The following is a 21,220-nucleotide window of genomic DNA, read 5'->3' on the forward strand; positions in this document are numbered from 1 at the left end:
AGAACTGGGCTTTCATAGTTGCTGATGTTGCTGAGGCATGTCTCCATCTGAAGGATCCCAAAGCACTTTCCAGATATCACTTGTATGGATCACTCCAAAATGCAGCTGCCTCTGTGGTGGCATACAGCAACTGCTTTGTGTCAGCAACACTACAGGAGAGTGTTGCTGAAGGGGAGGTGTAATATTTTCCACTGACAGTTCAGGGGAAAATGCTGGAGGACTGGTTCAGTGCTGATTCAGAGAGAAAAGCACCACCTCCTGCTTCATCAGCACCATAGTACCAGGCTGAGGTGGTGACTTAGAAAAGGAAACATCACCTACCAAGTCAGCTGCACCATGGCATTTAACACTGTGCTGGGGCTTAGGGTCAGTACTAACTTAGAAAGGAGAGCACCCCCGACTGAACCAGTAATACCTATAGCACATAGGTCTTCCATCTGAATTCTGACCTAACCCAAATTTGCCTGGCTTGAGAATTAATAAGATCACAGTCCAACCCCCTCTCTGCAAGGTTTCTGTAGACAAGTGTTTTCGGAGCTGAGTTTGAAGTAGGGGTGCAAGTGATTTCAATGTCCTGGGATACTGGTGCTGGTGGTGATGGGTGGTTTGGGCAAATGTGTACAGCCTCCCATGAGCCCAGCTCTGCCCTTCTTGCCAATCAGATGTTCCAGCACCTTATGCAGAACAGAAAGCACGTCCAATGGATCTTCGGGCCCCTGGTCTCCACCCTGTATGACCTCACAGAGATCGACTCGTGGGGAGATGACCAATCTCTCTTGGAACTCATTGTCACCACCAAGAAAAGAGAGGTATGTTGGTGTGACAAACTGGGGGGTCTGTTTGTATCACTTCTGGATGACTTTATGAAATTGTATTTTGAAATTACTGTGTCATGGAAAAAAGCTATATGGATGTGGATCCCCCATAATTAGCAGGCTTGTGGCATGTCTCTCTGCTGGGCCAGATCATGGTGAATGATCAGAACTCAAAATAAAACACCTTGGGACAATAGGTTTGCACACCCTGAGAGAGGTGGCTTCCTCCTCGTGTCTGAAGGGAGTGGGTTTGGGAGTAATGGAAGATTACCAGAAGGCAGAACAAATGAAGCAGGTGACCCCAGAAGGAGTCTATAAAGGGACACCACTGGGAGGAACAGGGAAAGAGAGAGCCATTTTGCAGCAAACTAAGATTAGGGAGGCTGCTGAAAGGGTAGGACACACAAAGGCCTGGAGGACCCTGTCTGCCTACCTGCCAGAACACAGATGATCCCTCAGGGACTCCCAAAGGGAAGGTGAGCTAGGGAGGGGCATTGTGTTTAGGATGTTTTATTGTGTGGTACGATCTGTACTCTCCTGTGCTTCATCTATTAAGTAAAGAGCATCAATTTGGTAGATTGAACAAAGTGTGCATGTGTGCATTTGTTGACTGCTTCATAATTACTGCATGCCCCTGTAGGAGTTAAACTGTAAACCAGATGTTCACATCTGATGGGTAGAGTCAAGGGAGAGGAGTGTGTTTGAGTACTGCAGAGTCAGAAGGATCAGCTCTGGACCCAGAACCGCTAGGAGGAGGGTGCCAGATAGAAGATCTGCACCCTGTGAATGTGCCTAGGGACCCTGAAACTGGGGCAGTGGCTGGACTCCATTCAGGTTCCAGGAGACCCAGAGTGTATAGACCAGGAAGGGGCACCCACTGGGATCTGTTGGCAAGTCAAGTTCTTGATCTGTAACCTCCCTTATAACAAGAAATTATTACAATATTCTAGAGTAATGGTCTGAAGCATTACAACTTTCTGTAGAGACACTGTAGGGTATGGGACTATGACTGTGGTATATTACAGTATTGCCATGTGGGCATCAACCTGTCATAAGAAGAGCCTGTCATTTCTAACAGGACTGAGGTCTTTGTCTCCTCTCTTCTTCTCCTACCTTGCTCTCTTCTTTGTTATTGGCATGGCAAGGTATCCAGGTGTTTCCAGAGTGAATGCGCTCTGGATGGGTATAGTGGCATTAATGGACCAGGTGGGACAAATTCTGACCTGTTCCTGCAGCCTGTCTCTGCCCATGTCTTTTGAGTCATTGCTCTGTGTTTGGCAGACAAAAGGGGACAGACAAGTATCCCAGTCAGATTTGATTTAACATACTGTGATTGTTTTCATGAACTTGGGGTGATTTGCCAGTTTGCTCTTTGGGGGCAGAGAGGTGCCCTGCAATGAATGAAGTCTGGTGTTTGTCTCTCAGGCCCGTCGGATCCTGGACCTGACCCCTGTGAACGAGCTGGTGAGCCTGAAGTGGAATAAATATGGGCGTCCCTATTTCTGCATCTTGGCCTTGTTCTACGTGCTGTACATGATTTGCTTTACCATGTGCTGTGTCTACCGACCTCTAAAACGTCGACAGAGCAACAAAACACATGAAAGAGACAACACCATCTATGTCCAGAAACTGCTGCAGGTACATTGTGTACGCCATTAATATCCCACGAATCTTCCCAGCTTTTTAGCCCAAAGATCCCAAAGCACTTTACAGGCTATGTAGGCAAATGAATACCTGCCGCCATCTACTCCCTGCAGCACGGCATCCCCAAGCAGCATGCTGGGAAGTTGGGCTCAGTACTGACTCAGAGGGGAGAGCACCTCCTATAGCACTCTTCTTATTATAATAATGTATCCTGTTTCTGGTGGTAGTGCCTAAGGGCCAGCCAAGAGTGGGGCCCCCATTGTGTTGGGCAATGTACCCAAAGAACTTACAGCCTGAAGAGACCAGACAGATGCAGGGTGGGGAAAAGGGTAGAACCCACAAGCAGAGTGAACTAGGTGGTGATGTCAAACAGTGTGTTGGTCCACTGTTTGGGGTGGGGGGATGGGTTTACTTAGGAGGGGATTAGCTACATGGAAAGGGAAGGGGAGTAAATGGGACAGAGCGGGGGAGGAGAGGGTAGGTGGACAGATGTGGGCTGGAGCTCAGTTAGAGACTCACATGTTTCCTGGGGCCGATTCTTCAGGAGCGCTGGGCACCCAACTCCAGCAGAACTCAGTGAGTACTGCAGGTGCTCAGCAGCTCTCAACATCAGTCCCACGGTGTCTTCAATTGGGCACCCAAAACCCAAGGCAGCCAAAAGAGGAGGCTTTGTTGGCCCAGGTGACTGGGCAGTCATCCAGTGCCAGAGCTGGGGGTAGAAACCATGTTTCCTGATTCCCACTGTCATGCTTGATCTTCTAGACTAACTACCTCTTCTGGAGACTATGGCATGAGCAATCCTGCAAGGAGAATCCCTTTTGCTCAAACCTAGATGGGGCCTAAGCGTTCTCTCCTGGCCATGCACAGTTTGACTGAGGGGGGGCTCCTTCTCTCCTTTCAGGAATCTTATGTGACTCCTGAGGACAATCTGAGGCTGGTAGGGGAGCTGATCACGGTGATAGGAGCCATAGTAATATTGATCCTTGAGGTAAGGGAAATCAATAAAATTTAATGTTCTGTGCATGTGTGAATTTATTGAGCCCCAATTTGAACAGCGAATTCTTCTTAGATTCCAGATATCTTCAGAGTTGGCGTCACCAAGTACTTTGGACAAACTATTCTGGGAGGACCTTTCCACATCATCATGTGAGGTTCCCCCTCTCCTTATTTCATACAGATTTCTTTTTGGTGTGGATGGAGGTTGGAGGAATTACAGAGAGTTAGTCGTTAGGAGAGACTTGAGTGTTTGGAGGTGGGAGTGTGGAGTGGAAATGTGATTCTGATTCTCCTGGCTTTGCCTTATCCTCTATAGCATCACCTATGCCTGTATGATCCTGGTGACCATGGTGATGCGTCTCACCAGCACCACTGGAGAAGTGATCCCCATGTCCTTAGCCCTGGTGCTGGGCTGGTGCAATGTCATGTATTTCGCACGAGGCTTTCAGATGCTGGGACCCTTCACCATCATGATACAGAAGGTAAGAACAACACAGCCCACTGTCTGACTGAAAGAGGGAGAGAGACTGTAATAAAGATATCAGCAAAGATGGATCCTGAGCAGCAGTTATCCAGCCATGCCATGCATCAGCATGTGCCCACAGTCATATCTTAGTCCTTCCATCAGAATGGAAACACTTTCCCAGGAGTTTCTGGCATAGGATTCGAATTGCTGGAGCCAGACAAGAACCCCTTTGGCCTTTATTTAGCAGGCTGTTTTAAGTAAGGTTCATCTTTTATGTACTGAGGTAGGCCACAGACAAGACAGTGAAGGGTACAGTGGACATTAGAGACACAGAAGTCACTAAACTGGCTCAGAACATTAGTCAGTTCAGATTGGTCTCTCATCTCTGTCATACTGGTGGAACAGGCTGAAGGGTCCTCTAGTTCAATGGATGACACTACTGGAAAAAATATTGAGGCAAGCAATTTAGTAATATTAAATATATAGATAGATTTAATTGGACTGATAGCCATGCCATTGGACTGATAGCCATGCCTATAGTAGTATCACCGCAGATGGATAATCTTATCCAGACAAATTATACATATATCTATAAAATTTGTCTGGATAAGATTACCCAGCTTCAGTGATACTACTGTAGGCACGGCTATCAGTCCCTGTGCTTTAGCTCAGCAGCAGCTGGGTGGCCAAGAAGAAATCCCTATTTTCAGTGTTTTATAAAACATTTAGATAGCACTCCAATCCATAGAGCTCAGAATACTTTCACAAAGTGAGTGTGTATCATTAGTATACAGTATTACATATCTGGAGAAACTGAGGCAAGAGAGGTTAAGTAAATTTCCCCGGCTCACACAGTAACTCCTTTGGATTAGAAATTAGATCTGCTGACTTCCAGTGCCCTGCTTTGGCTACTGGACCATGCTGTCTCCTGACTAGAAGGACTAGTGGTCTGATCCATTATGACATGAGATACAAGACTGGATGGACCATTGCTCTGATCTGCTATGGTGGGAGGTGAGAGACCAGGATACATGGACCAGTTAGACAACAAAGCCTCAGTTTCAGGGCTGTCATTGTGAGAGAGTGGGGTCTCATGGCAGCTGCTTTCATTTCATCTGCAGATGATATTTGGAGATCTCATGCGCTTCTGCTGGCTCATGGCAGTGGTGATACTTGGCTTTGCATCAGGTAGGTATGATGCTATACACAGTGTCTATTAATGTACAGCAAGGTGCAACAAGCCCAGTTACAAGACAGCAGGGTCACAATGGACACCCTGAGGGGCACCATGTCTTGCAAATCCATCCACAGAATACTGGGTTTTATGGAACAGTTGTCTGGAAAGAGGGCACAACTCAAAGCTCCCAGGACTGCCCATGTTGCTGGGCTTTGAGTTGCCTGTTCCATTTTCTCCCTTCCCCTTCCCCCTGCTCCTTGCTATTCACAATCCATGCCTTCTCCTCTTCCTGCCTTTTCCTCCGCATATCTGAGGTTCCTTCCTATGAAATTGCCCCACCCCTCTGCCAGTCTCTCTTCTCGTTCACCAACTGATACATCTGCCTAGGAAGTTATTGACTCAGCCCTGAAGAGGACAGGCTACTTGAGAGATCTCAGCAACCTGGACATAGGGAAATGTTAGGGGCTGGTGGGACTTGATGCAGTTCTGAAAAAATGTCAATATTCCCCAGAGAGGAGGAGCCCACTTAATTATTCACTCTCCCTTCAGAATTCACAGTGTTGTGTGATCAGTGTAGGGCACGGTTGCCCTTTGGCACAAAATAATCTCAGCCTGATGCTGCTATGATTTTTTAATGCCATAGTGGTTGCATGATGAGGGCTCTGGATACCACGTGAAGTGAGGACATAATGTTGTCCTGTTATGATTAAACAACATGAGTCCCAAATAGCACTCAGGACTCTTAAGTGTCCTATGAGCTCTGTGACACAGGAAGGCCTCCCTAGAAACTGGGGCTGTCTGACTGCAGCTGGGATGCATGGCTGCCCTGGGCTAAAATCTAATTCTATACTGTTGTTTCAGGCAGATGGTAGGATGGTGCAGGGCAGACCAGAGAAAGCACAGAGGCTTCCTCATTCATTTTCCCTCCTTTCTTCTCTATGCCAGCTTTTTACATCATCTTCCAGACTGAAAACCCCGATAAGCTTGGCCACTTCTATAACTACCCCATAGCTCTCTTCAGCACCTTTGAGCTCTTCCTCACCATCATCGATGGGCCCGCCAACTATGAAGTGGACCTGCCCTTCATGTACGGCATCACCTACTCTGCCTTTGCTGTCATTGCCACCCTCCTCATGCTCAACTTGCTCATTGCCATGATGGGTGACACCCACTGGCGTGTGGCCCACGAGCGGGACGAGCTTTGGAGAGCACAGGTGAGGGTGCTGCTCAGCCACATGTGAAGGGACCTTAATACATAGACTCACTCTGAGCCTAGGACAGGGCAGGGTAGGGAGCTCCTATTAGGGTATGTGTGTAACCCAGCAGTGATGACCGCAGAGCCTTGTGGGTTCTTCCAGTGTGGGGAGGGTTGAGTTCTTGGCAATAGAAGGCACGTGTGTTTTTGAAGGAGGAGATCAATGAATGAAAAAACATGGAACAGGAATGAATTTCAGCCCAGGGCAGAGGAGGGCTAAAATGGGGCCCATTGTGTAGGCATGTGTGTAGGTATTTCACTCATATGTGTCTATGAGAAGTATAGATGCCATCTATGCCCCCATGATTTCCTGCTGCTTGTTGTACCCACTTCCCCTGTCTGCATCCCTTGTTGTCTTGCCAACACCTTTTTTGTGTTTTGAAGGTTGTTGCCACTACTGTCATGCTGGAGCGGAAACTCCCACAATGCCTCTGGCCTCGCTCTGGGATATGTGGGCTGGAGTATGGCTTGGGGGATCACTGGTACCTCAGGTGAGTTCTGTGGGGCTTGCCCACATGTTAACTAAACAGAGTGGATTCTCTTGTGCAAACCTGTCAGAGAGGAAGATGGTGTTAATCCACTCTGTTCTGACAGTGCAGCCCCCTGTGAAAGGGAGCCATTTCAGGTGGCAATATCCTGGGCTCTGCAACCTGAAGATGGGCAATATGATGGCAAGATGGGCATAGGAGAATTATAGGAATCGGAGAATGGAAAAGGCTGTGGGCTCACACCTAGTCCAGCTCCCACCCACCCAGTGCAGTCTATCTTCCATTGTTGTGCAGTCCAGCTTATAAACGACTCAAGTAATAAAAGCTGGACAGTGAGGCCTCACCAATGTCAAATAGAGGGGAACAAGCTGTTAGGCAGTGCTGTCTCACTGTTAGGCAGTGCTTCCAGATACGTAGCCTTAAATGTACCCCCCAGATCCCATCCCTTCCACGAGGAAAGGAGCTCACTGTCCTCTGCACCCGTGCATGTACCAGTTTGTACTATGAGTGAGGGCGAAGGAGCGTGGACTCAGGGTTCCCTGACAACTTTTGAAGCTTAAAAATTACCAAACCAACTGTCTTCAGTGTTAACTTAATGTTTAGATCTCTCTAGGAAGAGAGTTCAGCAGTTCAAATGAGAAACATTTTAAATGTGCAAGTTTCCACATGTACACAGTTAAGAAGTTGCCTCTGGTGCATATCTAAGCTGGCACCTGGTTTTCTAGTGGGTGTGTCTGATACAATTTTCAAACAGTCTTTACATATTTTTAATTAACAAAAAGTAGTTTTCTAATCAAGTAAACATTGGGCAGGTTTGATACAGTTTCTACTGGGCGTTGGATACAGTTTGGAAACAGTCATAATCATTTGTTAATTAAAATTAATATTTCTCCAAACAAGTAAAGACACTAGTTCTCAGTGCAGACTTCATCCAGGCCAAGTTTCAAGCCACTGCTATTTTTACTGCAATTCTCTCCAAAGAAAATCATGTGTGGGGCATTTTTAAAGGGGGGAGGAAGGGAAACAAGTTTTGTTTCTGTTTTTGTTTTTTTCCCATGCTGGCTGAATTTGAAAACAGCTGAAGGGATTTTTTTTTAACTTTCCAAAACAAAAACAAAACAAAAGCAAAAACACATCCACACAGAGCCTAAACCTGGAAAATTACAGCAGCCCTGAAGGTGAATTGCTTTGGAAAGTTATGAGCATGTGAAAACAGCGGATTATAATGGCAACTGTTTTGCAACTTTCATTATTACAGAAGCTATTATGCACCCATTATAATTAAGGTTTTTTTGATAAGACAACATTAAGTTGAAGGTTCTGCTCAGAAAAGTAACTATGTAAAAACTGCCTTTATGACTCTGGTATCTATCAGATTTGCTGACTTATGGCTAAAATAAGTTTTCATTGCTTTTTACTCCTGGTTGTCTGCAGAGTCAACACAGTTCAGAGAGAGGGAATTGGAACCTATTCCTTCTTGTGCAGCATTAACAGAATTGTTCATTAAGTGTCAATCTGTTACATCTGTGCAAACCTACTGATTACAATAGGGTTGCACAGATGACACCAGCAATAAAGCATGGAGGCATGTGGGTTGCCCAGGTGGAAGTGAGAGCTTAATGTGACCTGAAAAGCCTTTATTTCAGGTGACGATGTGTGTGAGATGGAAAGAGCCCATCTTGACTCTCAGGGCCAGACTGAAAAATGTATTTAGGTGCCTAAAGATGCAGGTAGAGGCTTAGTGGGATTTTCAAAAGAGCCTAGGTGCCTAATAGTGAAAATGATGCACTTGAAAATCTCACTAGGTCATTACCTGCATCTTTAGATACCTTGAAAAATCTGGTCATTAGATTCTAGGCTAAGAGAGACGTCAGAAACAAACAGCCTTTTACTGGTAAACTGAGTGCATTTGATCAGGAGTCTCTGAGGCCCATGATGCCATAGAGTCACTGTCAGAATAGACCTGTTCTATGAAGCTGAATAGCAAGGGGGTTCCAGTTGCTGACTTTGGGCTCACTCCAAACTGCACTACACAAGTGCAGGCAAATGATAGTGGCTGCCAGTATAGGAGCAGTATCTGTAGTTAGATTAGTTAGGGAATGGCTCACACTGGGCATCCATCTTCATTTCGTCAAGGAATAAGCTAATCAGCAGTTAGGAAAGACAGGAAGAAATTCCCCCTCGTAATATTTGTATAGCTCAATCAGGAGCTCTTTGGGATAGGGTCCAGCATTAGCAACCGCTAGAAAAGAAATGTGCAATAACTGAGCCACTGGGCTTTTGCAGTACACTTAAGTCTAGCACTCTCCTCTCTGCACTTCATGCAGCAGAGCACAAGGGGGAGTAATTTCTCCCTACTGTCCAAGACTTGCAGGGCCATGGCCTGCAGCAATGGGCACAGAGATTTCACATCAGTTCCATACAGCAATTAAAACAACACTGAAGCAGAACAGCCTCATGCTCAGAGCAGTGTGATCCCCTGAGTGCTGGAGCATAGTGTAAAATCTTGGGGGAGGTGCTGGGCTAGAACATGAAGGATTATGCTGCATGACTGTAGGTGTTACTCTGCTGGGCTATCCATCAATGACAGTCTGCCAGTTCCTAGAGTGCTCTATGATCAAGAGAAATTGACCATGCCGGATATCTACTGCACACATCCGTGTGCATGACTCAGTGCTCCCTTCCCTCAAGGTCCCTGTTGGTATTCCCCTACCAGGGAAGGGCCAGTTCCTTCCAGACCCAAAACCTAGCTATAAGTTTAGCTCCATTTATGTGCACAAGGATAACTTTTTGTGCAGCATTTAATCCCATTGAGATCCCATAACTGTCTATACAGAGACTAAGGGTGTGTCTTCACATCACAGTTAGCTTGAGTTATAACTCTTGTTACTAGGGCTGTCGATTAATCACAGTTAACTCATGCGACTAACTCAAAAAAATTAATCACGATTAATTGCAGTTTTAATTGCACTGTTAAACAATAGAATACCAATTTAAATTTATTAAATATTTTGGATTTTTTCTACATTTTCATATATATTCTGTGTTGTAATTGAAATCAAAGTATATATTATTTTTATTATAAATATCTGCACTGTAAAATGATAAAAAAAATAATATTTTTCAATTCACCTCATACAAGTATTGTAGTGCAATCTCTTTGTCATGAAAGTGCAATTTACAAATGTAGATTTTTTTTTGTTACATAACTACACTCAAAAACAAAACAATGTAAAACTTCAGAGCCTGCAAGTTCACTCAGTCCTACTTCTTGTTCAGCCAGTTGCTAAGACAAACAAGTTCTTTTACCTTTCCAGGAGATAATGCTGACCGCTTCTTATTTACAATGTCACCAGAAAGTGAGAACAGGAATTTGCATGGCACTTTTATAGGTATTTACATGCCATATAAGCAAAACATTTGTATGTCCCTTCATGCTTTGGCCACCATTCCAAAGGACATGCTTCCATGCTGATGATGCTCATTAAAAAAAGTATGCATTAATTAAATTTGTGACTGAACTCCTTGGAGGAGAATTGTATGTCCCTGCTCTATTTTACACACATTCTGCCATATATTTCATGTTATAGCAGTCTCGGATGATGACCCAGCACTTTGTTCATGTTAAGAACACTTTCACTGCAGATTTGACAAAACGCAAACGTACCAATGTGAGATTTCTAAAGAAAGCTACAGCACTAGACCCAAGGTTTAAGAATCCGAAGAACCTTCCAAAATCTGAGAGGGATGGGGTGTGGCACGTGCTTTCTGAATTCTTAAAAGAGCAACACTCTATTGCGGAACCTACAGAACCCAAACCACCAAAAAAGAAAATCAACCTTTTGCTGGTGGCGTGTGACTCAAATAATGAAAATGAACATGCGTTGTTCCGCACTGCTTTGGATTGTTATCGAGCAGAACCTCTCATTAGCATGGATGCGTGTCCCCTCAAATGATGGTTGAAGCGTGAAGGGACATATGAATCTTTAGTACATCTGGCATGTGAATATCTTGCAATGCTGGCTACAACAGTACCATGAGAATGCCTGTTCTAACTTTCAGGTGACATTGCAAACAAGAAGCAGGCAGCATTATCTCCTGCAAATGTAAACAAACTTGTATGTCTGAGTGATTGGCTGAATGAGAAGTAGGACTGAGTGGACTTGCAGACTCTAAAATTTTACATTGTTTTATTTTCAATGCAGTTTTTTTTGTACGTAATTCTACATGTGTAAGTTAAACTTTAATGATAAAGAGATTTCACTACACTACTTGTATTAGGTGAATTGAAAAATATATATTTTTTTTTACAGAGCAAATACTTGTAGTCAAAAATAAATATAAAGTGAGCAGTGCACACTTTGTATTCTGTGTTGTAATTGAAATCAATATATTTGAAAATGTAGAAAACATCCAAAAATATTTAAATGGTATTCTATTATTGTTTAACAATGCGATTAATCATGATTAATTTTTTTAAATCGCTTGACAGCCCTATTTGTTACCCTTAACTTCACTCCTGTCCACACACAAAAATCTCTAGCTCAAGTTAAGCAGTGCTGGCTAGGTTGGGTTGAAGGTCGAGTGATCTTGAGTTAGTGATGCAGTGAGGATGCAACAGCTTGAGTTACAACTCATCATCAGCTAGTCCAATCACTCTGCTAATCCAGTCACTCCAGGCTGCTAATTAAATCAATAACTCCAGCATAACTAAAAACCATAACAGTGAGGGTAACTCCATACCCATCCCTCAGTTATTGCTAGACGCCTTGGTACTTCTCTTCATCTCCCTCCATGCCCCAGAGCCTTTTCTGCAGCTCAGCAGGGCTCATGGTGTGGGATTCAAGGAGCTACAGCAGCTCCTTTCCTTCCTGAGATTCCTGAACACTGGAGATATCAGTGTGAAGGGACAGACAGGCTCTCTGTGACCCTGCATCAGGCAAAGGGTTAATGGGCTAGGAAGAAGGGATGCTCCTAGCAAAATGTAGGCAGACACTAACTGATCCCTTGCCCTCCAGACCTAATGCAGAGCTGCCATAGTGCATTAGCGCTGCCCTTAGGCTGCAGGCCATGCCATTTTCCCACTCCCAGCTGGGTTTTTAGGAGAGAGAACGTCTGCACTCTGCACTGGTCAGATTGCCACCACCTTCCTTCCCCTCCAGGAACAGATACAAAAGCCTAGCACCAGTGGATCCTTGCCTTAGAAAGCTTGTGGGCAAGGCCTTGCCTTTGAGGTAAACAAACTATTGCTTGGGTGAGACAGTGGGTGCACACTGACTCAGTATCTATGTCGGCAGAGAGACCAGAGGGGGAGGGCACTTGCTGCCTGCTCTGCTTTTCGGCAGCAGGACCCAGGAATTGCCAGACTGGCGCAGATCCCGCTAATCTAGTATCCTGTCTCTGACAGGACCCAGTAACACGAACCTCAGAGGCAGGCGTAAGGAACCCCAGCATGGGTAATTATAAAATAGTTGGTCCTTAGCGGAAGTTCCTTCCTTGAGCCAGCCTGCTGGAATTTGGCTTGTTCTCCAAAGCAGCAGGGTTTTATAACCCTCATAGTATTTTATCCTTGCTAATGGAACTGTGGCTGTTTTCATTACTCACAGAAATGCAGAATGCTTTCCTGAATCCTTCTAACGTCTTTGTCTCAGTGAGATCTTGTGCAAATGAATTCCACAGGTGACTTATGCATTGTGTACTAAAAGCACCAGATGGAGGGAAGTCAGGCTATAATTTGCTTTCCATTCCGCTCTTGCAGCGGCTGTTATTGCAGGGGAGGTGGAGCATGGAGAGTTACCTCTCTGTGTTAGTTCCCACTGCTAGGTGAGAGATCATCATGTAACACGAAAGTAAGATTTTTCCCCTGACTGCAGTGGCTCAGACCTGTAGTGTAGTTTAGTTCTTTTGGAGAGAGGGAGACATTGCATTGGTAGGAGAGGCCTAGTTGGTTTGGCTTCTACTTTGGCTTGGGGCTGAAAAGTGTGAGATGCAGGTATTCCTAGCACACTGGTCTTGACTGTCTTTGTTCTCATCCTGCCGACAGGGTGGAAGACCGATGCGAAGGCAGGCAGCACAAGATGCACCATTACATGGAAGCATTTAAGTCCCGGATCACAGAAGACTTTGACAAGTACTCACAGAACAAAAAGGAGATGGAGGACGAGAAGGACATGGAGGCTCTGTACAGGAAGAAGACCCCTTGCAGCACTCCAGCTGTGTCGCCAAGCCTGTCTCGGAGGAGCTCCAGTCATGGCTGGGACATCCTGAGGCACAGCACCCTAGGCCAGCTGCAGGGCCATGTCAACCTTGCCATGGAGAAGGAAGAGGAGGTCTACCATGTCTGAGTGACTGCTCATCAGCCTCCTTGCAGTGAGAGATCCCTCTCTCCTGCCAGTGGTAAAGGCCCCGTTCCGGCATGGACACCTTGCAGTAGTAAACGTCCTATTGCCTGCACTCCCGTATAGATGGCTCACTCCACAGCAGCTCTCTGTGGGGCTAAATGGAGTGCCTGGAGCGTGTGAGGAAATGGGGCTGGCCACCCATTGCATGAATATAACTACACACTAACTTCTTCCCCACCAACCCAGACCATTCAAGAGGAAAAATGTCTGATTCCTCACACAGATGGCAGTACTGCTAAAGTATATTCACTAGTGCAAACATGTACCAGTGCCCTCTAGTGGAGGCCTGTGGAAGGTGCATCTGCTACCATGGTAGTGGTAGAGACTGGAGCGTCTCCTTAGCATCCTTCATGGTGATGGCTGTGTTTTTGGCACTGAAGGTGCTAGTTTGGTCTCAGATGGTGTAGATTTGACTGGCAAGCATAGCGGGTGTAAATCTGGATTGGGTTGTGCTCTGAATTCCCAGACACTTTGGCAAGCAACAAAGAGATTTTCTAGGCATGGGTTTGCTGACTGGTTCCAGCGCTGATGCTTTTTTATCCTCTGACTTTGTGCTGCTGTGAATTTCTTGTCCCCCAGCCCTACCCTCCAGCTCAAAGAGCCCCTGGATTATTTTTGTATTTAGTTTTATTTACATTTGAATCAGGGGTTTTCTCTCTCTCTCCCTCTGTTAAAGATAAATTAATATATTTTACTATTTTAGTGCATCGAAGGGTCTGAGCTGCGAATTTTACTTGGAGTTATGTAGACCTCCTCCGTTAAAAGAAATCTCCTCCAGTCCCTTTCTGAGTCCAGCTGTCAGTCTGTTTATTACCTTTAAAGAAATGGACTCCTGCCCCCTCTCAGCTGCTTAGCTGACCACAGGACTTCAGCCCATGCAGGGTAATGTCTGCAACAGCCCTGCCTTTCAAACTCCACCCCCAGGCCTGGGTGTTGGGGAGTGGTTTGCTATAGAATGGTAGGCTGTTCTGCAGGGGGCTAGCAGAGGGGTATGGATGGGTCAGGACATCTCATCCTGCAGAGGCACCAGAGAAGACTTGTTGGTACAAGGCCCCTGAGGTGTTCTGCTCACCCATGCCCCGGTGCTTTTATAAAGCCCTGAAATCTGGGCTCAGCTTCACCCTTTAATATAGATCTGTACAGAGGCACCCACATGTCTTCTCTTGGCTCCCAAAGGCCCTGCCCCTTACCCAGGGTGAAGATGTGTCAGTGAGCAAATACTAGCCTATCAGAGGAGGACACACAACTTGCCTTCTGTAGACTTCGTCATGCTAGAGTGACTTTGTTTTACTGCCAGATAATGGATTTTATGGTGAGTTCCAGAGTATGCGTTCCCTGGGAGCTCTCCCTCCTGTTTAAAGATCAGAGATATGATTGGTTGGGACTGATTACTTCCTCTGGTTGTAGGCCATGGCTGATTGATCTTGGTTGGTCCCTTCTTGATGGGGGATTATGAAAGGTGCTAAATGTGTATGTAGATTCATGGTGATCAAATGGCCTGCATGGAGTTCAATTTCCTCCCAGTTAAATCCTTCACACACTCCCCTTCTCTGGTCTGTGTTTATTTCATTTTCTCCCCTGCTCTGGGGGACCAACTGGAGTCGGTGAAGGAAGAAACTTCTGCTCCAAAAGGTCACTCTGTCACCTTTCCCCAGGCCCATAATGGCATGGGAAGGGAATCAGAAGCCCCTGCGCTTCTTGGGTGCAAAGCGGTGTGGAATCAGAACCTAGGTCTCTCCTTCCCAACAGGGACTGGAATGGAACCAGAACCATCTGTCAGTGGGAGTCTAAAGGCTCTGCTCCCCTCCCTTCCTCTGTGATCCCTAGAACCAGAATCCTCTGCTCTCCCTCGAATGGCCAGAGCCCAGCTGGGGGGATCCAGGAATCTCTGCTCAGCCACTCCTCCCAACTCGGGAAATGGAGCAGTGTGGCTCCACGGACCACCTGATTCCCTTCCCAGCCCCAGGCACCAGTGAATATGTTCCCCTCCCATCCTCTGGGACCATGGTGCAGACTCAAGGCACCACTGTTGCCTGCCACCAAGCGGTGTGGAGCTCTGACCTCACTGTTGCCTTCCCAGCCCTTCCCTGGAACAGGACAGCACAGCAGTAACCAGGTCACTCACCCCATCTTATGTTACATAATATATCCCCACTTGGTGCTCCAGCTCCCCATCAAGCCGAGGATGGCAGGTGGCTGGCCTGCCCAATCCCCATAGTACCTAAGAAAGAACCTCACACATCTGGACTATTTTCTTTTAGAAAAAAAATGTAACTTTCTTCTGCCTTTATTTTGCCTGGTTCAGGGCGAAAAATGTCTGTGTGGCTTTGATGGGCTCCCAGCCGCAGACACAGTCCAATGACAGCTTTGTAATGTTTTCGATCCCATCTGCTGGCAGAGAAGAGGCAGCAGGTGTGTTTGATCTGTCCAAACTATCTTCCAGCTCCTCCCCACATTACAGTAGCTCCCTCTTCCCCCAGTCCTTCCCCAATGTACAAGATCACCCACATCTGAATGGCACAATTTCTGTAGCATTGCAGTCAAATCACTGCAAGGGTTTGGTTTGGTGGCATGGGACATTTAATGCCCACTCTCTCTCTACACAAAGTCTCCAGGGATCTCCTCGCCTGTTCCCATTGATAGTGAAAATCCCTCTGAACTCCTTTCCTGGAGTTTGGAGGTGGGAGAATGGTCTAAACCTCAGACCTCTACTGGTTCGAGCTGGTTCAAGTGAACTCTCATGAGCTGGATGCTGTTGAGAATCTTCTTCTGGTGACCAACCAGGGTGATCCCAATGCGCTGGATATCTCTGTGAGAGAAAGGGTGCATGGTAAAGATGGGGCTCCTGTTCTGAACTGTCCCAACCCACTTCCTCTGTGTCACTTCCCTTTCTCTGGCTCTGTCTTTGTCTTCACTGTTACCCACTTTTAACCCAATTTGTGGCATGATTGGACCTAAATATGGTTTATGTCACAGCCAGCATGGTTAGTACCGATGGTGCTGCCACAGGTCTAGCCTGGCAGGTAGTTGTCTCCCTATAGCCCAAACAGCACAGTATTTCTTCTTTGTAGATAGACACCCTCTAACTGTGCCGTGTGCCTGGTCTGGCTGGTCGTCCTCCTTCCCAGCTCTCGGTGTGGAAGGACATCCCAAAGTGCACAGTCCCATGCTGGTGTCGCTCTGTGTTCCTGCCCTCCTGTTGGGGTACGATGGGACAGCAGCAGCCGCCCAGGTTTTCCCAGAATGCACTGATGCAAATTCATTTGTGCAGTGGTGTGGCAGCTGATGCACAAACATGTCCCACACATAGTCCTGGTGTGGAAAAAGTGGCTGTGTGGGCACAACTTCCTTGTATATGTTTTACTGGGGTCAGATGAGTGTCAGAGCTGGTTACAAATACGCAGTTGTACTTCGAGTGTAGAAAGAGCCTAAAAGGATGTTAGATGGCAGTTGCCCTGCTCTGAACTGCCCCTCCATTACCTCTGTGTGTATCCTTTGAAGATTCCCTATTCCTTATCTCCTAGCTCCTCTTCGACTCTGGAAGTTTCTCCTTAGGCAGAAGCCCTCAGCACCCAGCATCCTCCCAACTTTACTTACTCCAGTGTCATACGTGAGATGACATCGAAGGTGGTCAGTCCGGCCTGGTCAAAATTCTCCTTGTAGCGGCCCATCTTGATGGCATCCAGCCATTCATGGGCACTGGTGAGTGAGGGGAAGTCTGGGGGTGAGTTGCTCAGCAGGGGCTGGGATGGTCTGCAAAAGAAGAGAGAATTTAAGTGCTAAAAGTTCACATGACCAGCGCTTACCAGCCAATTACAATCCTCAGTCCGGAGGAGAGCCGAAAGGAAGGGGGACAACACTAGAGCAGCAAGGAATAAGGATACACACTAATATCCCTCCACCATGCCCTAGCATCTCCTAGCAAGCTCCTGCCTGATGCCCAGGCTCTCTCTTACCAGCATCCTCCATTTCCCTTAAAAGCACCCAACCCAACTCACCCTGCTGAACAGGTGACAGTCCCGCCCTAATCGCGCTCCATCATGAATTCCTCTGGACAAGCATCCCCAGTTGCCCCAGACTCTCCGGCACTTGCTGGATCTTGCCTCACTGTTTGGGTGAAGATCCCTTGGAGCTGGGGCGGCTTTCCAAGACTGGGGAGATGGGGCTGGTGAAGTCACTCCCTATGTCTCCCCAGTTGTGGCCTAGCTCTCCCTCTCTGAGCTACTCCCCTTAGAACAGCCAGTTAGCAGCTATCTCATGCATATAGAGTGGCTCTTTTAGGCTCCAACACTTTCCTTCATCAAAGGGAACAGGACTAAGCAGCAGCCAAAGGCTAAAGAAACCACGGTATACAAATGAGATTTGCTGCTTTTCCTGCCTTTTGAAATCTGTCCCAAGGCTAAAAGTCTCTTTATATATTGGTGTTTAATAAACTGAGCACAAGCACGCACTTCTCCCCTCCCCCAGCCTTGCACTGTGCTGTGCTGGGCCGAGGTTTAAAACCCACGGGAAAATCCCTCCAGGACAGCAGGACGTGTTTCCGTCATCCACTCTGGAGCCATCTAATCCTGGCTGCATCTATCCCCAGAGACATCCCCTCTGCTGACCTCCTGCATCTGGTTCCAACAGGCTGGGAAATGCAGATGGGAAAATATCGTATGTGAGACACATTTCTAATTCCAAATTTAAGAAAAGATTTCCTTTTCTCCACACTCTGGGTCCTCCTTCCTCTGTTCACCCCTAATCCCCGAAGTACCCACCACAGGCATTCCCCTCCCTTCATCGGCAAGGTCCCCCATTTCATGCTCACCCCTAACACTGGCTGCCCTGCCACAGAGATTCCTCTCCCCTTACACTCAGCCCCCATACTCCCATCACCAAGATCACCCCTAATCCCATTTGTAAAGTGCACCAGGCACTGGTTCCATCTTCACACACACACACATATATGCCCTTTTTGATTCATAATTGATCCCAGTCTCAGATCTCCCCCGCTTCTTCTGCTCATGGTCCTAGCCTAGCACCCCAGCCACACCTCACCTGCCTTTTGCCCATGGCCCATCTCACCTGCTGCTCCCTGTGCCGGTGGCTTTAAGTGCAGATGGCTTGCGGATCATCTTGTCCAGAGCACTGACTATCTGCTCGAATTTGGGTCTCTGAACCCGCTCCTTCTGCCAGCAGTCAAGCATGAGAAGGTGCAAGACAGTGGGGCAGTCTGGGGGTGGTGGCAGGCGATAGTCCTGGTCAATAGCATTAATTACCTACAGCAAAGGAAGAAACGTGCCACGATAAGACCTGAGAAACACTAGTTCAGCCATTGAGATGTATCTGGGCCTGTTCCACCTTCAGGAGGGACATCAGTGACAGCAGAGAGACACATACATTCCTGCCCAACCAGAACTTACATCCTGATTAGACATGTCCCAGTAAGGCCTCTCGCCATATGACATCACCTCCCACATGACGATGCCATAGCTCCAGACATCGCTGGAGGATGTGAACTTGCGGTATTGGATGGCTTCGGGAGCAGTCCAGCGGATGGGGATCTTGCCACCCTGAAGAGCAGAGGGAAAGAAAGAGAAAGCAGAGCGCTTGTGAGGCATGGAGAATCCAAGGAACAGACTTCATTGAATGGCTGAGCCCAGATCCCAGCACCCAGCCCAGCCCAGAGAATGTGGTGCCAGTGCAGAACAATGATATTTTGTTGGTTGTTTTGGGGTTAAATTAGTCATGCTCAGATCCCCACCTTGTCCCATGGCATGGATAAGAGCAGAATCCAACCTTTGATTGCTGAAAATCCAATTGTCTAATGAAATTTAACCCTTATGGTTGGATTTTTCACTGGTGTCGAAGGTGCCCAAATCCTATTGAACTGATGTTCAATAGGAGTCAGGCACCTGAAGTCCTTAGACTCCTTTGAAAATCCCAGCGTCCAACACCAGAGACAAATGTACTTGATCAGCTTTTCATCCCTTTCTCTTCTGGCCTGATTCTCCCCAACTAACAAAATATTCAAAGCCACTCAGCTGCTGGCTCTTGCTCAAAGCACACTAATCTGATCCCCATCGCACCACCCAACTAGTGGATCCTCCTCTGAGCCCTGCACACAGGATGATGGCTGCAGTCCCCTGGTTCCAGTCCCACTCTCTTGCAGGGAGCCCAGGGGGTGTCTGAGCTCTACATATGTAATGGTTGGTTTAGGTATTGCTCATAGGTGCTGTACAAGGTTTTTTGGCAGGTATTTTGGGCATAGTACTTACCCCATGCATCCCAGAGGCAGGAGAGGAGTTCAGTCTCTGTGGCTCCTCAGTGCTCAGCCTCTCTGCTGAGCTGGCCAGCACAGGAGCAAACTATTGCCTACTGTAGTTGATCAGGTTTGGAATGTGCACCCTTACCCCACATGGCAATGTTCTGAGCTCACCAGCTCATTTTGTACAGCTGATTACATGGCTGCAGTTGTCAGTCACTATCTGACTGAGGTTAGGTTAAAACTGATGACCTCAAGGTGAAAGGTTCTATACTCCATTCCCAATCCCTCCAGTCTTTTCTATCTGAGGCTGAGCTGGAAGAGGTACACTCAGGGTGGAAGATGCTGTACCCCTTTCCTGGTATCTTGTCCCCAGGCTACTGTCTGTTCTATAGGTAAGAGGAGCACAAACAAGACTTGTATAAAGAATTAATAGTGAGTGGAGGACAGGCCTGTGCAGGGCAGTCATAGTATAAGCCCAGTTTCCCCACCAGTAACTCACCAGGGCCCCAGTATAGGTGGGGTTTGAGGCATCATCTTCCAGGAAGCGGGACAAACCAAAGTCAGACACCTTGCACACCAGGTTGCTGTTGACCAGGATGTTACGGGCAGCCAAGTCACGGTGGACATAGTTCATGTCCGAGAGGTAACGCATGCCAGCTGCGATCCCCCGCTGCATCCCCACCAGCTGCAGCATGCTGAACTGTCCTTCTCGTTGCTGCAGACAAAAGAGACACACCCAGAAGACTCAGGCCTCAGTGGACATAGGAATTACAGCCAGCAGAGAAAAGCAACAATGAGGGATTGGAGCAGGAGGGATTATGAAGTTAGTTAAAAGAACTAAATATATCTATGTTCAGCCAAATTTGGGAGAGACAGAACCACCTACAGGTATCATACAAGTGTAAACACCAAGGAAGGAGAGGGGTGTTTAGGGCAATAGATCGCAAACACTTTCATATTGGAGACCCACTTCTGAAGATACATCTAATCTTGGGGACACTTTCTCTCCTAGCCTCCAACTCCTGATCCTCCATCATCTCTGTAGCAGCTAGATGACCAGGCTACACGAAAAAAGAGCGACCTGCAGCCCTCTCTGCTTTGATCTTTCAGGTCTCTAATTTGGTTCTATGTGCTGTATAACCTTCCAATTGTAGTGTCACCTGCAAATCTGTCCATGGTTGAATTATCATGAGAAGAAAGAGATGAAGCAGCTCACAAGGAGCAGAGAAATCCATCTGCAGTTCTATTTTAATTTAGTTGATCAAAAAAAACCTCTGAAAATTCTAAGAGCCCTAAAATAGGCTATAATTAGCAGGAAGCTTTACTGCTTGAATGCAGAAGTGCCACCATTTGGTCAATAGGAAGCTACATGGACCATCTAAAAGTGCCCTATGATGCACAGCTTGAAAACCACATCCCTAAGGAGGCCTCGGGGGATAGGGCTAATACTAACTGCAGGACAGGAAGCAGAGTGGAGCATTTTAGCCTGGATATCAGGAAATATTTCTCATCAGTGAGTTTGTATTGGACTGTGGAACAGACTACCCATCTCCCACTGGGTGACCTGGCCAGTGATGGAAGATTCTCGACACATTGGCCCCAGAGAGATCCATTCAGTGTCTCATCATTATCTCCATCACACCTCCAGTGAACTGGCCTAGAGATTTGACAGATATAGAGAAGAAGAGGATGGAGAGATTAAATGATGGAGCTGACAGTGACAAAGAG

General features: G+C 46.9%; 2 protein-coding genes across 6 annotated transcripts in view; one reads left to right on the forward strand and one right to left on the reverse strand.

Moving 5' to 3' along the window:
- Nucleotides 1-14,787, forward strand: part of LOC119862273 (transient receptor potential cation channel subfamily V member 6-like) — a 161,996-nt gene extending 147,209 nt beyond the window's left edge. For both annotated transcript variants that reach the window (XM_043513507.1, XM_043513518.1), the window contains 9 exons: nt 663-809; nt 2,241-2,453; nt 3,361-3,447; nt 3,529-3,605; nt 3,772-3,937; nt 5,043-5,109; nt 6,044-6,312; nt 6,738-6,844; nt 12,885-14,787. In XM_043513507.1, coding sequence (XP_043369442.1) covers nt 663-809; nt 2,241-2,453; nt 3,361-3,447; nt 3,529-3,605; nt 3,772-3,937; nt 5,043-5,109; nt 6,044-6,312; nt 6,738-6,844; nt 12,885-13,185 — 1,434 coding nt within the window. In that variant the 3' untranslated portion in view covers nt 13,186-14,787. The remainder of the gene's footprint in view (nt 1-662; nt 810-2,240; nt 2,454-3,360; nt 3,448-3,528; nt 3,606-3,771; nt 3,938-5,042; nt 5,110-6,043; nt 6,313-6,737; nt 6,845-12,884) is intronic.
- A 705-nt stretch (nt 14,788-15,492) lies between these two features.
- Nucleotides 15,493-21,220, reverse strand: part of LOC119841398 (ephrin type-B receptor 5) — a 149,378-nt gene continuing 143,650 nt past the window's right edge. For all 4 annotated transcript variants that reach the window (XM_038368810.2, XM_043513472.1, XM_043513477.1 and 1 more), the window contains exons 13-17: nt 19,992-20,207; nt 18,648-18,797; nt 18,310-18,503; nt 16,840-16,995; nt 15,493-16,051 (exon numbers count right to left, since the gene is read on the reverse strand). In XM_038368810.2, the coding sequence (XP_038224738.1) occupies nt 15,943-16,051; nt 16,840-16,995; nt 18,310-18,503; nt 18,648-18,797; nt 19,992-20,207 (825 nt within the window). In that variant the 3' untranslated portion in view covers nt 15,493-15,942. The remainder of the gene's footprint in view (nt 16,052-16,839; nt 16,996-18,309; nt 18,504-18,647; nt 18,798-19,991; nt 20,208-21,220) is intronic.

Source organism: Dermochelys coriacea, chromosome 1 (assembly GCF_009764565.3).
Source record: "Dermochelys coriacea isolate rDerCor1 chromosome 1, rDerCor1.pri.v4, whole genome shotgun sequence".
Taxonomy (NCBI): Eukaryota; Metazoa; Chordata; order Testudines; family Dermochelyidae; genus Dermochelys; species Dermochelys coriacea.